An 18,042-nucleotide genomic window follows, 5' to 3' on the forward strand; every position below is an offset into this window, starting at 1 on the left:
ATGATCTAGATTTAAAGGAACATGCAGCTGGAATTGCAGCTAAAGCTTATCAGTGGAACTGCGTCTTCTTGAACTCCATTAGGTCGTGGGAACACTGATGAAATTCGGTTCAAGGAACTGTATCGTGAACAAAATTAATTGTCATCTGTAGCAGAGTACGATGATAAAGAGAAGATAGACTTCGCAATGATCTCGGAGGAAACTCGTACACATTACTCGGCTAATCGTCGGCCGAGTTCCATTCGCTTTCTCTTGATCTTTCTTCGAGAGAAACAGATCTTTTCTCCGCAGATTAGATATTTCGCCGTTACCGCCTTCCTCTGATCTCGTTTTGCCGGTGTAATTTCAACCTGTTGCTTCCAGAATTTCAAGTTCTTTCGTTAGCTGACTGTTGGACCGCCGCGCCGCGCCGCGCCGCCGCTTCAGGAGTATACTCCGCTCTTCCGGATGACCGAACCACCCTGTTCTTATCCTCTAACACTCTAACTCGTCCTCAACACCTCGAAACCCTGAAGAATCCGCGTCCACTATCCGACCTAATGTGGTCCTCGCAGGAATAGCTGTGCAAGTTAAAACAGTAAAGAAATTTTAAAATAGAAATAATATTAATAAATAATATAATAAATTAAGATCATTGAAGAAAACAATTTTAATCTGTCTGCTGCTCTATGGAAGAATGTGGAATAAAAACATGCAAAACATCTGAGATCTTGTTATTCAATACAAACGAATTGTATAACGCAAGAAGTGACAAATATTGATGCTGCAGTCTGCACAAAGGAATACTAACTCGCATCAATATCAATCAGGTTAAGAAAAATGTTTTATAGAGAGATATAAACGTGACAGGGCAGCAGAAACTGAGCAGAAACGCACAAACTGGCGCTATCTATCAATTTGTACTCTTGCACAGTTTATTTATTCTATGTCCAGACGACAACGAGGAAACTGTCTACAAACGTTTCAAGCTCGGAGAGCCTGAATTATGTATTCACAATGAATTGCAATTATCATCAGTTTTAAACTGTACAATTAAGTTTACAGGCATCTCAAGCTGAAAGAACCTAAACTATTATCATAGCTTCCAGGGATGTGTATAATCATCTAACAAAATCGCACAGTATTCCAGAAAGCCGAAAACCTGGTCATGGGACCATTTTTCGCTTGCGATAATCGGAAAGCAGATTCTGTATCGAGTAAAATTCCTCTGGAGGAGGAAACCTGCCCCAGCGAACGCCGATGGCCGATAGACCGCGCGCGTCAAATGATCGTGAATGGGGCGTTTGAAATAGTTTGAATCAATGCCAAGGGCAGCAGCGTGGTTTCCGCGGGAAGAACGAGGACCTGCTGTCACCGGGAATCGCGGAACGACAGTGTCGCCGATCCTGATCTCAAATTTATCCGAATATCAATCACTAGCCGATGGTGTTTCCCGGTCAGGCGGGGCTGGTATCGGGAAATCCCGTGGCAGATTTACGTCCGGGACGATGTCACGTGCACCAATTTGCCAGGATCCGAATTTTGGCCGGTTCCTGGCGCGGCCTGCTCTCCTTGTAATGAGCTCGTTATGGCCAATTAGCCGGGAGGGGGAGGGGGAGGGAGGCCACCTTGAATCGCCGGAAATTTAACGACCCTCGACTCAACGATTGATATTACCGTTCTCACTTTCGACTTTTGACCGGCTGGAGAAACGGGTCCGTTCTCATAACTCCGCGAGAGATTAGCATCGATCTGGACCTCGTCGCAGCTGTTGCATCACGGACCAATGGTTAAACACAAAGAACCGAGGAAGAAAACCCAGGTCGAAGAAAGAGGAAGCTTTGCTTGTACTTACGCGGAGGATTCAATCTTCGGGATCGTTGCACACGGGAGATTTGACACACGAACGATCACATTTTATTTACTTAGTAGTCGCCCTTACGGTAATACAGTAGAACCTCGATTATCCAGGCCTCTGTAAAGTAAGATTCTCGATAAAATGGGCTACCTTGAGCACACCGCAGAATTTTAAAAAATTGCTATGATTTGATTCTGAAAAATGAATGTATAACATGTGTATTTTTGTATATTTTCTAACTCGTAGGACACGTCCTGGTGTCTTCTTGTCCGGAACAGATTGTTTCGGTACATTCCCGCCAATATGTATAACTGCCTCGGGGTTCTGCTACCTCATTATCCTAATTGTATACATAGATACGTTACTGTTTTGGTCGCGCATGCGCGGGAAAATTCTTTATCGTCTTACAATTAGAATGACACTTGATTGTCGAGAAATCGTTTATGGCCGCGGTGAATCGCGAACAGAGATCTACAAAGGTGTTTGCCTTCGATCTTTCCACAAAGTATTCTATTGTATCGGACGCTGCTATCGTCGCGTCGCGTCGCAGCGATTGAACTGTTCGAAGAAGAACGGAAAGCTTCGTCGTGGTAAACAATTTGTTAATCCATCCACTTATCGATAATCGTCAACCACCAGCGGATGCGGATTGATCGATCGTGTTGTCGACTCCAAGATTGTTTATCGCTCCGACCTGCTTCATTGTTCTTCGACTTCGATGAATAAGCCTCTCGGTTTCCACGATCGACAAAGAAACGTGATTCTTGGAGGTTGATTAATTGGAAAAATGTTTGGTGTAATTGTTAACCCTTTGCACTCGCGGAGCCATTTCAACTCGAAAATTAAACTATCCCTATAACTTTTGAAATTTCACAGATAGGTATAAAATTGCTATAATACCTCGTACAATAGTTAAATTTTTAATAATCGATTAGTAGACTACGGATCTTTGTGCGTTTATAGCATCTGAAAATTTTCAAAAAATGTTTCAACGTAAAATTAAATAGAACTTCGTACGATTTTTATTTATTCCAGAGCTACGAAGGCTACTACCACTGAAAACAAGATTTTATTTAATTCGACTTTCTTAAAATGTACTTGGAAAAATTGAGAATCGCAACATATGAACATATCTAATAATATAAGCAATATTTTAAATAATGGTACAACAATTTTTAGTGGCGTCTCTCAGAGTCACCATTCGAGCGCGCTGAGGACTGATAGAGATGATAGGGAGCATTAAAAAATGAATTATTTTGTCGTGCGCACTAGTCGAAAACGGGACGAATTTTTCGGAGAACCTAATTGTACATCGATCTCGCTCGTTCTATCGCGCGCCGGATGAGCCGCGATAAGAGAACCCTCTGCGATAATTTTTCTCTAAAAACTCTTCTCCTTTTTTTCAGTAAAATATACATTTGTTCCTGTCAGTTATCGCGGGACGAATGGCCGGCAATCGGCGTACATCTTCCGGAACCGCTTTTTCCTCGGTATAAGACGGATATTGCCGAAGAGAAATGGGCTGGCTGAAAAGAGTATTCCACCCCCGCAGTAACTTTAACCCCCCGGAGCCTTATTTATTACCCCCGCCGCAGAGTGTTCGATCAAAATTGAAACGCCGTGCCGCGCCGCGCCGCGCCGAAGGGATTTTTTACGCACCCGTTGAAAACAGCGAAGTGCATTGTAATATGAAACAGAGCTTTGCAACTCCGAGTGCAAAGTGTTAAGAGAGTGACGAACATTATCCCTTGAACTATCTATGTATAAACCCAGCAATCACTTCTATATACAACTCTTTGTCCACGATTGCGAATCAATAATAATCGTTCGAATATGGTATATTAACTCGCCGCGGATTAGCTGTCGCGTCGGTTTATAAAAATAATCGCCGCAACAGCAGACAGGTCGATCAAACAGCGTTTTAACGAGATATTAAAAGTTGTCGCTATCTGGGATCGGTGACACGAATCTCCGGGCGCGGGCGGCGATTATCGATCGGGATCTGTCGTTCAAAGATCAACTTTGAGAGATCCAACAGCCACGGAAGTCGGCGGGGGGGGGGGTTCGAAGAAGGACGTGACGCGACGCGCGACGCGCGTCGGCGGCGCTGACCCCGAGCACTGTACCGATCAACGAACGATATTTTTCAAGAATCTTGTTCAAGTGCAGTCGCGTTTCCCCCGCGACGCACGATTCAGCGTTGTTTACTCCGTTTTGTTTCTCACCAGTCCAAAGATAAAACACGCGAGGAGAGCGAACCATTCAGAACTGGTTGTCTCCCGGAATGATGCTTCGACAGCCAAGGTCGTTGCAACCTGTTCTCGTCGGTAACACTTGGATTAAATTAGAGATCGTTCGCGATCGTAAACCTGTTCACCCTCGGAAATATTGTCAAGATCATAGTTGTGTTGAATTACAATTGAACTTCACTAGAATTCTAATTAGAAAGTAATTCTATCACATTCTATTCGATTATTTCGTAATTCGAAATTCTATCGCTTCATTCAATTAACGCTAAACCTACCTAGTATGGTATTATAAAAATAACAAAATTAAATTTATTTATATTTTGTGCGATTTTTACTATAATACATATTGTATATGTATGCATGTGCCGCTCACTTGCCAAATCGATTAACTCCATAAAACAGAAAGTGGAGAAATGCGATGAAATAATATACATTGTTTTTCAAAATTTCCTTTAAAATAAGAATTGAAATAAATATGCATATAAATACAGATGTAGCTTTCATATGTATACCGACACGCAGAATGAATAAGATAGGGGATAGCCTTGGTGTAATCGTTATTGATATCACAACTTTTCGGTGACTAAGGGGGTTAATCGATTTGACAAGTGAAAAAAAATAAAAAATGTTATGACTGAACCAAGTTCTTTGACACTTAAATTTAAAATATTTCAAAAAGTGGAGTTAATCGATTTGGCCAGTGAACGGCTCATATACTGGAGTCAAAAAATATATATCAAATAAATTCCCATGAAAACACCTTTACAATTTCAATAATTGTCAAATAAAAAATCTAAAATGGGTCATTTGACCTTTCGTGGTAGGTTTAGCGTTAACGGTGACGGGTGGTAAACACATTCGTGTTTTGTCATCGCCCAGTTGGTTGTGCGTATGTTTTGGCTTTAACTTTTAACTAAACAGTTTTGTGGATTTATCTAGGGTGGTTCTGTGCGTTTATCTAGGACGGTCCCTGCCAGAGATGATCTTGAACAGCTGTTTGTCATCCGTAACACCTACTTCCCTTTTTACGGCGTTGACCGTAAAAATGTTCAGTAGTGCCGATCGTTCGTCTTTCAGCAGCCCACTGCGTTTGACACGCTGATACAAGGCCGGCCCGCGGCGCGGCGCGGCGAGCAGGCGAAAGTGTGAGAGCAGTGCGTATCGAATTAAAAAGCAAAGAAAAACACTGGTGGAAGCCATGCCGAAACTTGCAAATTATGGTTCGCCTGTGAGGGCGGGACGCGTCCGGCCAAGGGGTGAGGTCGAACAGACTGTAAATTCAGGTTTCCAGCTGCAGAGGCCGGGCCCAAGCTACTTTGCGATGCAACGAGTAATGCATAATTTCGCTGATCGCCTACAAAGAACTGCGACCCTTTGCTCGTAAACAAATTTCGGCGGAGAGCGATGCTGCGGGACAGATTCTCGGCACCGCGAAACTTTCCTAATTGAAACTTTATACAGTTCCGCAGCCGCGCTGCGCCGCGCCGCCGCGACGCGACGCTCCGCGCCCCAGGAAAAAAGGCTAGAGGAGCGAAAGGGTAGCCCCCGGAACTTTCGAAATGCTATTCAACGGGGAATCGGTTCGATGGAAGTGGCAACTCGACTCGTTGCTCGTGGCACTCGTCGAATCTTAATTTCTTTGTCGCCAACGCTGTTCGACTAAATCTCTGAATGAAATCGAGCAATTTTCCGTCAGCTTGACCTTTCGTTGTCATCAGACAAGGAATTTATGATGTCCAGTCTTGTCAAACCTAGAACAATTAGTCGTGGAACGACCGACCCAGTATGCAGACGACGCGCGGCGCAGCGCGGCGCACAGTCAGGTAAACCGATGAATTTTCTGTCAAAATAAAGGAACATTAAAGGCCATATTTGTTGGCAATATTTTATGGGTTATACTTTTGTATATTAGATCTTCTATAATACATAATTATGTAAAACATGGAGTATTTTCTATTCATCATCTTTAAGCACCTTCCATCAACGAGATGACATGTCTTAAAAATCGATTGGTTGTGTGAAATTTTCGAATAAAAACGCTTCATGTCAATAATAAAGATGCACGAGATATCTCGTCCATAGCATCGTTTGAAAGGGTTAATTAGGCTTTTATTGCGTAACCGATGATCACGGTTCCTGTCCTTCGCGAGAGATTCACGCGTGCATCCTAAATGTGCGCTTCGATCTCGTGATGCGCGAAATGTTTTCGTTTCGGGCCGGAGCGGACGAGAGGCGACCACAAGTTGCCAAGTTGTCGCGTCGATGTAAAATTCCTACACGCATCGCTTCTTTTAATCGCCTTGGCGATAATTATAATAAGAACGAAGTTAGGAAATTGTCGCGACCCCCTATCCGCTGGGGTTCTCTGTTTATCAGTGACCCCCTCCAGTACATTATCGGCGGGAAAAGTTTAGGCACGTAATCGCGTGTAAACATTACGCTCGACCCCGGCCGTGGATAGCGCATCAGAATAATTGCGCTCGCTCGCCGCGAAAATCGCTTCGGCGGTCCCGTGATTTACGCTCGGCGAAATGAAATTCTGCCGCGCAAAAACCGTGGCCGCTCGGCGCGACGAAAAAGGAATAACGACAATGACAACGGCCGAAATAAATTGCGATGCGTTCCTTCCTTCGCGACGCCGCGCCGCGCCGCGCCGCCCGCGCCATTGCGTGCTCATCGGTCGCGTGCGCTCGCGAATCGTTGATCCAGGTTATTAGATAGACCCAGCATCGACGTAATATGTATTTACCAGTAATTGAAACCCCGATAGAGATAAACACGACTTTCGCGGAATTATTATACATTTTGATAATGTCTAACGGACAGCGATTTCGACATTTCTTCGCTGAAAGCTGTTCACACGTTCGCTGCTACTGTCCTGTGACAGTTCTACATACTTACCTGTGTTAGAGTACATATGTATATCGTGATGAGATCTGAATCACTTCGAATCGCTTCGATTCAATATTTACGACAAAAAAAATCGAATCACTTGCAAGATGATTCGAAGCTTCGAACATTTATTCGAAATCAGAAATTCTTGAAAATCTTGAAAGCCTTAAAACTTTCGAAGGTCGAAGGAAGAATCGAAACTCTTGAAATATTGCGTATATCACGAAACAATGATTGCGTCATGTCGGCATTCGGATGAATAACAGTATGAACGTACCAACATTATAAAAAGTATAACATTTATGAAGATTTTCGCAAGACTTTTAAAATTTTCGAGACTTCAAGACTTTCTGATTTCGAATAAATATCGAATTAATTCGAAACTCTGCGGTGATTGATTTTTTCGAAAACTTGCAAGACAGAGTATGCATATTGTATGCCCATTCATAATCTCGGAATTAAAGTAACCCTCCGTCTACAACCTTAGGCCCTCTCTCCGCCATGCGTTCTTTTATTCACGAAACGCACAGCAAGTTTTGCATCATTACGAGAATGTTGAGTGATGACGAGGATATGCTAATTTTCTATAATTATAATCGAAGCAGAAGGAAATTTTCTGTGGATCGTTTATACAAAGAAATATTGATTGCAGAACGTTTGTAGCTGTAGAAGAATGATCAGAAGACGATACTAAACGAGATATTTCGTTTCCACGATGGCGAAGAAACGATGCTCGTACAATTATTGATATGAAGTGTTCTTATTTGAAAAATTGTACATAACTATTCGATTTTTAACACGTTACCGACCGGTGATTATTGCATAATTTTAAGAAATCCATGGAACATGGCTAAACACTTTTTAATGGAACCTTCAATGGAAACAGTAATTTTCATTGAGAACTAACAAGTCACCCACAATATCGTCATATAATAATTTCATTTAAGATTGCAAAATAAAGGAAAATTTCTATGCTTTCTTTTGGTACACCACAATGATTGAAAATCCTATTAATAGGCTTCCGGTAGGTAAAGTGTTAATATGACATATGACCGTTGGTGGAAGGTGCTCAAAGATTTTCTCAGAGACTTTCGCGTATGAGATGCAAAGGGAGAATTGTGTAATCGGGGTATAGAAGATCTAATATACAAAAATACAACTGTAGTTTGCAAAAAGAAAATGGCCGACGAAAGCGTCGGGTCGCGTCGTGCGTCGTTTCAACCTCGTTACATTCAACTGTAAGCTCGAACGCCTACACATATGATGCAACGCGGGGAAAGACTTTCAACAAGATTTCACGGAATCGAAGGAAAATAATGATACTGAAGAATCGCTGTTTTCAGTTGTATACAGTATACATATGTATACATATGTCGGAGGCAGGGATGTTTTCCACCAACTAAATCGCCTCCGCGAGCCTGCTGTCGGTGGAAGTCGTGTCTTTACTGCAAAAAAGGACTTCCAGTTGAAATGGAAAAGAACAAAAGAGCAGTCTGAACGCGGAAAGGTTACCGTGTAAGGCGTTTTCTCTATCGCAGCGATCGAAATGAGGTGCATTAATCATCGAACGTGAATAAATTGTGGTTGCCGCGCGAGTTTGTCATACATGCATCGGCGATTTATCACCTGGAGAACCTCGCGCCTCGCGCAACAACAAATAACAGATTTTTCGACCCCCTTTGAACGAAGAGTTGTTCTTGTCCATCCTGCGCCAGGCGTTTAGAAGGAAACTGTGCGGATTCGTAAACATCGTGATCGAACGCTTGCACAATTCCGCTGTTATTGCGTGCGAGGAGCCGGTGGTTGTTTGTAATCAAGTTTCGTCAGTGGTAATACCAGATAACACGGACATCGTTCAGCGATGTTTCTCGAACGTTCCGAACAAGTTGGTGATTCTACTTTTTAGGAAAGCCTGACGATCGCTTAGATTACTATTGTGCACGTTCCTCGTATTGGCGCGACGGGACGCGAAGGTGGAGAATAATTTGAAGCGTGGTGTACCATGAACGAAAACCGAAGTCTTTATCACAATGATCGCAGAATCACGATCACGGTCGTGATTTCAATTTCATTCAGTGTTTCTCATCTCGATTGAATTAGTACTTTTTCTTTAAATACATCATATGTATAATCGTGTAGTTTGCATGAAAATATCTGCAAACAACGTAAATTTAAACTTACGTTGTGTTTTCTGCATACCATATACATATATTTGTATAAACTATAAACATTTATTTAGTATGTTTTATTATTACAGTTGTATATGTTTTATTATTACTAGTAATAATGTATTATTATTAGTAATATTGCCCAGAAATCGTGTTCTATCGGTAACGTTGGGTGTTGACACTGAATGGTACATAATGGGTGTAAAAAATAATGCATTGGATGTCAAGTGTCAAGTCTATTCTTATACATACCACATACCTCGTCTGTGATGAAACGACCAGCATTAAATAGATGCGTCACGCATCCTCAATCCCCATTGATCCCCAATCCCCATCAAACCCCATTCTCTCATTCTCTCTCATTCTCTCCCGTACTGTTATAGGAGACGCATCCTCATTCTATGCTGTCTGCTGTACCTGTACCGCTACAGGAGACGCACGTACTGTTACACGAGGCGTACCTCGTGTCCTTTCAAATAAAAAGTGTTCTATTTCTCGTTGAACGTATATCAGAGAGGATAAGAGACTGCTCACGCCTGGGTCTGACAATGAGTTGCCACCACTTTCTGGCACGCCACGCTTAGTACGAAACAGCTCCTAGGCGCACCGTAGAGCCCGCTTTTACCACGAAACAGCGACCAATTTCGTGCTTCGTTAATCTCGATCAAGTCGTTGCTGCCATCTGCGAGAACATGCTCGAATCATATTGTTTTACAAAAGCCCGTAAGATGTAAGGACAGTCCTTTTCCCGGAATAACACCATAGAATAAAGTCATAGAGATTCCAATCATCGTGTAACTTAATCTACGGTAAAACTTTTATTTCGGCTAACTTCAAATTGTCATAATAGGGTGGACGGTGGACGGGTGGACTGTTATTTTGATGGATGAAGTAGATTCAGGTATAAAAAGATAAATATAAGACGGTGTTTCGGGTTCCTCATCTATGAGATTAAAATCTTTTGAATATTAATTATTATCATTTTTCTAGGTAGACCAAACTCAAAACTAATATGAATTTAATCAGGAATTTGTGATACGTTCATGATATTTAACGTGTAAAATGTATCCGTGAAGATAAACGATGCTATTAGAATTTTAAAGAAGATGCAACTCCAATGTACACTTATATACTGACCCAAATAAGACATGGATAACACAGAATTGTTATTCTTCGATACATTTTCGCACGACATTTCAGAGGCGAGTATTTACGAGATCATTTAGATCGTTTTCATGGCATTGACAACGTTCTTATTCATTTCTCTATTCGTTTCAGGAACTGAATTTAGATTTAGTACAGTTCCCCAAACCTGTATATATCAGCGAAGTGAGAATTATTCCTTTGGGTGCCAGAGTACAAGCAGATTTTCCTGGAGGTGTCCGGTTAGGGTAAGTCACAGTCATACTGAAAACACAGTTACAAATCAATAAGATAATCGATAACTTTCTTTGATCGCAGCGCAACAAATCCGTCTCAATTCGAAATAGAATTTTTCGTAAATGACCTAAGCAAACCTGGAGCATCTACTTTTGAGTCTTTAGGAGAGTTAGAATACAAACAAAATATTCATATCCAGTTGGAATGCGAAAGAAAGCAAATACCAACAGATGGATTGGTATTGAGAGGATGGTACACCACCATCACTTTAGCCGTGTACGGAACACTGACAAAGTCTTTGAATAATCCTCAAGAAGTTATTAGCTCGGCTGCTGGCTCTGCAGCTTGTGCGAGCGGATTAGAGGAAGCGGTAGAAAATACTGCTCAGATATCGGAACAGCAATCCGATTGGTACTATGAGAATCAAACACAGACAAATTCGAGCGTAAGTAAAACATGGTGGAAAAATGAAATTGCTACGATGACAAGGCAGCTCCTCTTCCTAATAATTTTGTATAAACAAGTACTTTACATTATTACTTTATAAAAATAACGAAAATGCGCCCATTCAAAGTTTTAGCTATTCTTTATGAAAGTAGCTACATGCGCAGCTTTATGCTTTCGAATAGGGCAGATTACGCCTCGTAAACGTAAAAATAGGACTTTTCAGTGCGATCTGGAGCTGCCTCGTTATATTTAATTGATGAAATATCTCGCGTTTGTTCTAACACTTTTATACGCAATTGATAGGAAACATGTGTAGCCGCGACTCCGCCGCCTCCTATACAGCCGATACAAACTGTAGACTCGTCGAGAAATTCAACATCAGATACTGGAAAGACAGACGCGGGACACTGGGAAGAAGATAGCGCGAACGGCATTGCGAAACCAGCGAAACGTCCGTCTTCGCCGCCCTCGGAATCTTTAGTATCGTTAAGCCCTGAATCTATATCAGCGGAGGAAGAAGAAGCAGAGCAAGATGCAGGCGAACAAGAAACAGGGGAACCGTTTGAACCTATATTGTCCGACGAGGACATAATGGCAGACGATATGCCACCAGCTGCGGAATACGAATGCGAAAACATTCAGTTGGACGACATCTATTCTCTGACACCGCCCGATCTGCTTGAACTAGAGAAACTAACGAACATCGCCGAAGAGTGTTCGATCAACACTGAAATTTTGGACAAGATACGCGAAATATTTCAGTCGCTGTCAAAATCGGTGTTGCACTTCAACAACGCATCGGGACAAGAGAAAGAGACGTTCGTTCACAATTGCGAATCGTTGTGCGCGATTCTCAGTCCGTTTGATTTGAACAACACCGACATCAACGACTTGACGAACATCGTGAACGCAGGGTTGGACATGGATCTTGCGCGAGCTCAGCCTCAGCCAGCGTACAAAGTCCGACACGTGAAAATTGGCGTACGATTGGCGGAGGCGTTGTGCAAGCTACCTCAAGGTCCGGACATACTCTTGAAAGTAGACGCCCCTTACAAATTGCTGGCGTTATGCATGCGCGAAAATGTAGCTCTTCCAGTGAAGCTATCCGCTCTTCGTACGCTGGACGCGGCGTTGATAAGTCCCGTGATCGTCCAGGACTTTCTCGAGTCGAAGAGCAATTTGTACAAGAACGCCCTGATGATGTTGGACACGGCTAAGCTGGCTAGATTGAAGTACGCGTTGAGCTCGCTGCTCCGGAAGGTGCACACGTACGAGTTTCTCGAGGAGGTGAAAGAACTGGACGAACTGGCCGTCACCGAGCTGACAAACACATACGTGTGCGCTCCAACGTTAATGGCCCAGCCGAAGCGTCAGCTTCCGGCTGGAGCACAGATGGAATTCGAGCGCGAGCAAAATCGAAATCCTCGTTGCCATCTGATCGCGTACTTCGAACACCACAAACTCTTGTACCATGTTCTCGTGGCGCTCACTTCCCCAAAGTCGGATCTAAACTTGATCAAAGCCACTCGACACTTTCTGTTGCGTCTTTCCGACACCAAGGAGGGTTTGCTGTATCTGCTGAAGGAACCGGGGGTCACGAAACTCATTTTGAAAGCTCTGAAGTGCGAACTACATGGCGCAGGATCCGTCTTAGCCTGGCGACTTCAAGTTGTCCAATGTTTATTACGATTGAGACATCAACCCTCCGACTGGTTGGCCCTGAAGAAGCTGCACTCTTTTCTCACGTTCCCGGAAGGCTTACAAGCTATAATAACAGTTCTTCCAACGGGAGAGTTTATCGACATCTTAATTCCATATCTTTCCGATCCAAATCTCTGCGAATTTTCTGCCGAGATCATATCGGCGACTATTAGATACTCCGATCGAATAGAGGTATTCCAGAATCGTGCCGTAATTATCTTGGAAAAATCGCGAGCCCAAGCAGTTTTGAAGGATGTTACCTCCTATATAACCACGGCCGCGCAGCCGAGTCATTGGAACTATGGAGACGTTTCTCCGCTAGTTGTGTGCATCCGGAAAAACGCAGACAAGGCAGCGTCTCTTCCAGGACAATTGATCACAGCGTGCAGGATTTTGTATTATCTTGTTTTCCCTTTCAACAACGACGTGGATCCGCTAGAACCTTACATCGAGTTGAAGTACAGGAACGCGTTAACTCAGCTGTTCGCTGCTGATGGTCTAACAGCCCTCGTCGCAGTGATGGCGAACATTTCCGAGTTCTACGAGCAGCCATTTTTGCATCGCGCAGCCCTAACCGGACGCAGAGGCCTGGCGTTGGTCGCGCTGCTTCTGCCATGCGTGAAATTAACGAGGGCGTTATTGGAACGCCTTGTAAAATGTATGGCGACGGACTTCAAAGATCTGACGGCTGTGGTGCCATTACTCGGTGTTTACTCGCTGGTGGAAGCTATTCCTCCTGTTCGAATTGTGCAGACTCTGTCCGAGGAAATAGTGGGCACTCTGTTGGTATTCACGCAAGCGGTGGATTCGGATGGATCAGGGAACGTAGCGAAGTCTTTGTGGACGCAGATGCTCGGCGATGTTCTCAAGATGGTTTCTCTCAGCCCTTGTAACTTCATACCTGGCTTGAAACTTTTAACTAGACTATTACCACCAGTTCTGACTTTGAAAGAGACTATAACCGAAGACGCTACCAGATTGTTGGGATTTCGAAAATTGTGGTCCGCCCATCTGCAGGCTCAGGCCAACAACTTGACCGAAACGTTGAGGCTGCTCTGCGCCAGCTGGAACAAGGATCTGCTGATCCTTCTTTCAAAAGTGTGCATGCAATTGAGCGATTTAGCAGCGCCCACGGCGTTGCTCGTCGGCAGATGCTTGTTGGATGGCATAATAGCTGCGGCTCCTTTAGAAAATAATGTACTAATTCTTGCGCTGCTCAGCGAACTCGCTAGGCACGCGCCTATGAAGGCAACCCTGCTAACTTTAACTAGTCCGGCGTCGAGAGCGCAGGTCAAGTCCGATCAGAAATACCCACCTGTTATCGAGATGATGTGCAACGCGCTGAAAAGCACAAGCGACATTAGGACGCAGTACGAAATACTGGATACTTTCGAGACACTGTGCGACTGCACGCTCAGTCTGATGCAAGAGGACGCCAACGAATCATTTGAAAAAGGACTGACGCACTCGGTACCTAGCAAGGAGCCGCTTCTATCGATTTTAGCAGCGCTCATCGACATTCTAGCGACCAGTACGAAATTCGAGTCCGAGATACTTCAAAGTACACTCCGGATACTCGCGTCTCTTAGTAGTCACAACTATGGCCTCTATCATGTAAAAAGCTGTTTAGAAAATAATCCTGACGCGTTGAGATCTTTGCTGGAGCATATCTCCACGTTGGAAGATCCCGATGATCAACAGCTCGTTGATTTAACTATAATGTTCTTAGAGAATTTAATCGCATCGGAGTCGCAACGTAGATCGTTGCATCTGCGTGTACAGCAACTGGCGTCGTTGATATCGTGGGAGAAAAACGATCATCCGCTGGAGAAGATCAAGAGAGCGCAAGAATTGGTAGAGATTTTCAAGTCCGCCGAAGACAAAGAAGAGAAAGAACCGATTCCGGAAATGTTGGAACCGTTGCTGCCAACTCCGGAGGCCCTATTGAATCAATTCTCTCAACGATGCTTAAGGATTCCGGATCCCGTGTCGAAACGACCAAAGAAATACACGTTTATGTCGCCGAGTCAAGTAGCAACCGAGAACACAACGGATCTTCTGGCTCTCGCGAGCGAACTCCTTCCTGCTGATTTTAATTTATTGGCGGAAGCTCAGAATCTCTGCTCGAAGGCACCGCTCGATGATGCTACGCAACCGCTGCAATCGAAATCTCAAAACGATGATCAAGAAGCTAGGGATATACAGAAGCAATCGACGTCTCCTGTTTCGAAAGTGAAACAACCGTTTGGTAAGCTGTATACATGGATTTCTTACACGATCAAAATTCGGTTGAACCCGCGGAACAGCTATCCGTCCTCCGATTTCGATGATTTTTCGAGATGTCGGAGAAATTAATATTTCGAACAACTTTCTCCTGTGCAAAACAATCAATTTTTGCGAAAAACTGTCGATACCGCTACAGCAGCGTGTACTGAGTGATTCTGGGAACTCGGACAAGTTACTGCATAAAATCCGCTATCTAATTATGACACATGATTTTTTCCTCTATCTATTTTCTAGTGTTACGTGAGGGGGTAGACTCGTTTCTGAGATTGCAAGGGTGCGGGATGCGCCTTCTCATTTCTCGATAATGCATGCGATGGGGTTTTTCAGTAGTCAAAAGCGCTAGATAAAAGATCAATACAGGCCGCAGTCGCCCTCAAAAGTCCTATACGTATTTAGCTTACGAATGCGCAGATTTATGCTTCCAAATAATGCAAATTACGCTTCGTAAACGAGAAAATAGGAGTTAAGTTAAGAAAAAACTGAACTCGTCCCAGTAACTTGTCCCAATTCCCAGACTAACCCTGTACCATGCACTGTATAAACATCGTTCTTCTTATTTGGCTATTCTGTTGCAGTTACACCGATGCGAGGCAGGACACAATTCTCAAACTCCTTGAGAGGTGGTCCAGTAGTGGGTGGCGTAGGCAGAGGAGCAGATCCATTTCGATCCAGACCACCAAACACCTCGCGACCTCCGTCACTTCACGTCGATGATTTCGTAGCGTTGGAGACATGCGGCGCACAACCGACAGGACCTACCGGTTACAACAAACTTAGTATCCGCGGTACTTGTCCCTCGCGAGCGATAAACGCGGGAACAAGAAGCAGACCATGGGCTCAGGAAACTCGACCACCTTATCTGCGTTAAACTCGCGACAACGTCCTCTCCATAATTTGCTAATCACAACCAGATGAATAATTTTGTAACAGTAGATTTAATATATCTCGTACAATAAGTTTTGTATAAAACTCTTTCATGATAATAAAGCTCTTTGTACATGTCCTATAAAAGAAAATACCTCGGATATTTACTCGCAACGGTTACTAATTACTACAACAGTTACTTCCTCGACACTTGAACGATATTATTCTTTTGCATCTTCTGGAACCAGTCGTCGTACGCTATCTTGTAACTGTTGTACTCTCGCTGTAGTTGCTTTATTTCTTTACGATTGTATCTGTTCTGAAATACCAATAAATAACAAAATATAGTTTAAGAAACATTGAAATAGCTTTTATCCATCGAGAGATTGCGTACCTCCATTTTTAAATCTTTCAATATCAATTTTTCAAAGTTCTCCAAGGTTTCCCTTATGTACTTATTAGGTTTCATATTATAATCTAACATGTAATTCAGTAAAAATTCGACATATTTGAAGTTCCTTCCGTAACACGCGTTGTGGATTAACGCCCCTATTATTATGTGATTCGATGCGTATCCAACATTATTCATTTGCTCTAGAAGTTCTATTCCGTACGCGATTTTTTGGCATCCTAAGGCCAGTACTCCAAATGTTATAACGTCTGGCATTAGATGATGTTTCTGGATTTCGATTAGAACACTCTGAAATATAAACCATTCGAATAGGAAATGATATATTAAATGTTACAATCGATTGAAAACGTATTAATTGATAACTTACTTTTGCCTCTGTAAATTGTTTCCTAAGATTTCTTCTTTTAATAAGCATATTAAAGAAGCTTACATCTACCGTAAACTTTTCCTTATCAACATATTTCAAAAATAGATTCTCTGCTTCCAAAGAAGGCGGTAGCAGTTCCATGAGCATAGTTATTGTTCTCACATCGGGAATTACATTATCATTTTTCATTCTTTCTAATATTTTCTCTATTCCGCCGAACAAAATTAGTCGATTGTTCCTCAATATTTTATTCAAACTGTTAGATATCGTTACAGATTGATTATGTAGAACCGCTTCCGAATCCATTTTAACCAGACTTTTACTTTCTCTATTGTTCGATTTATCTTTAGTCAGGGCGATAAGAGAAAAACTCAGCACTGGCGGAGAATCTAATAAGTCTGGTCTGCCAGCATCTTGAAGTGTAATTTGAGTAGCGGGTGAATCAGATATGAGACATTCGTTTACATTCAATTTACCGAACTGTGTATCTCTGATTGCTCTCAAAAGTAGATTGTAATGAATTATAGTTGGTCTTATTTTATATCTTTTCATTTGATGCCACAGAATCAGAGCGTACCTCAATCCGTTTACTTTGTCACTGATTGCCGCATGAAATAGAACAGCGTATATATTGGCAGAGACCAAATTCTTGTCCCTGGCTTCGTCCGCTATTCGAAAAGCAGTCTCGATTTGTTTATGCCAGCTATAAGCTTTTATGAGAGTGATGTAGTGTGTTTCGTTCAAAGCGATATCTTTCACAGAAAAACTCTCTCTCAAGCTTTCTAAACACTCCAATGCTTTGTCTGTGTTCGTCGATACCGCACAAGCGTTAAGTAAACTATTGTATATCGCTTGGTTCGGTACCATCCCGCGTTTTTTCAGTTGGTTGTAAAGCTTAAAGCATTTCTCCATGTGGCCTTGCTGAGCAAATCCGTAAATTAACAAGCTGTACATATATAAAGTGGGTTTGTCGCGATTCTGTTTAACTAGATCTAGTACGCTCAGCGCTAGATCCAAATTCCCTTGCTTCATATGAGACTTGATTAGATTAGCATATTGTCCCGGACTTAATTTTTTCCATCTTGGAACGCTTGCATCATTTTCTGTAGCCTCCTCCTCTTCTCTTTCTGCTTCATCCATCTCGGTTACCTCGTATTTCTCATTCGAGAGATCTCCGAACACATTAGCATCTTTGGGTAATGTTGACGTACAGAAATTTCTGTTCGAACCGAATTGGTAGAACCAACTCTTTCTAACTTGCTTCGGTCTACTATTTCTAGCTGTTCTAAATCTTTCGTTTGAACTTACATCCGTGTTTATACAACTGTTGTACCTGAACGCATTTTCTATGCATAGAAATTGTCTTTGTTTGATTCGGCCAACGCTACAGTTTATATAACCTGTTAGAATGTTCGGCTTAAAAAGCGAATTCATTTTCC

At 42.7% G+C, this 18,042-nt stretch overlaps 2 protein-coding genes across 6 annotated transcripts; one reads left to right on the plus strand and one right to left on the minus strand.

The window, feature by feature from the left end:
- Positions 1-9,892: 9,892 nt before the first annotated feature.
- Positions 9,893-15,976, plus strand: Vir (VIR_N domain-containing protein). Of its 2 annotated transcripts, none has more exons than XM_076425914.1 (6): positions 9,893-10,047; positions 10,137-10,348; positions 10,425-10,537; positions 10,608-10,971; positions 11,277-14,922; positions 15,536-15,976. In XM_076425914.1, the coding sequence occupies exons 2-6, from the start codon at positions 10,295-10,297 to the stop codon at positions 15,826-15,828; spliced, it is 4,470 nt and encodes a 1,489-aa protein (XP_076282029.1). In that variant the 5' UTR covers positions 9,893-10,047; positions 10,137-10,294; the 3' UTR covers positions 15,829-15,976. The 2 variants fall into 2 exon arrangements, with proteins under 2 accessions (XP_076282029.1, XP_076282030.1); XM_076425915.1 differs by having other exon boundaries at positions 9,953-10,047; positions 10,141-10,348.
- On the minus strand, positions 15,575-18,037 carry LOC143209784 (pentatricopeptide repeat-containing protein 1, mitochondrial). 4 transcript variants are annotated; one of them, XR_013009146.1, is made up of 5 exons: positions 16,604-18,037; positions 16,219-16,524; positions 15,980-16,143; positions 15,791-15,857; positions 15,575-15,715 (listed from the first exon to the last, which is right to left on the minus strand). XR_013009146.1 is itself a non-coding variant. In XM_076425930.1 (4 exons), the coding sequence occupies exons 1-3, from the start codon at positions 18,035-18,037 to the stop codon at positions 16,021-16,023; spliced, it is 1,863 nt and encodes a 620-aa protein (XP_076282045.1). In that variant the 3' UTR covers positions 15,576-15,715; positions 15,980-16,020. The 4 variants fall into 4 exon arrangements, 3 of the variants coding, with proteins under 3 accessions (XP_076282045.1, XP_076282044.1, XP_076282043.1); XM_076425930.1 differs by lacking the exon at positions 15,791-15,857 and having other exon boundaries at positions 15,576-15,715; XM_076425929.1 differs by lacking the exon at positions 15,575-15,715 and having other exon boundaries at positions 15,788-15,857.
- Between the last annotated feature and the right edge of the window lie 5 nt (positions 18,038-18,042).

The sequence above is a fragment of the Lasioglossum baleicum genome, chromosome 6, assembly GCF_051020765.1.
Source record: "Lasioglossum baleicum chromosome 6, iyLasBale1, whole genome shotgun sequence".
Lineage (NCBI taxonomy): Eukaryota > Metazoa > Arthropoda > Insecta > Hymenoptera > Halictidae > Lasioglossum > Lasioglossum baleicum.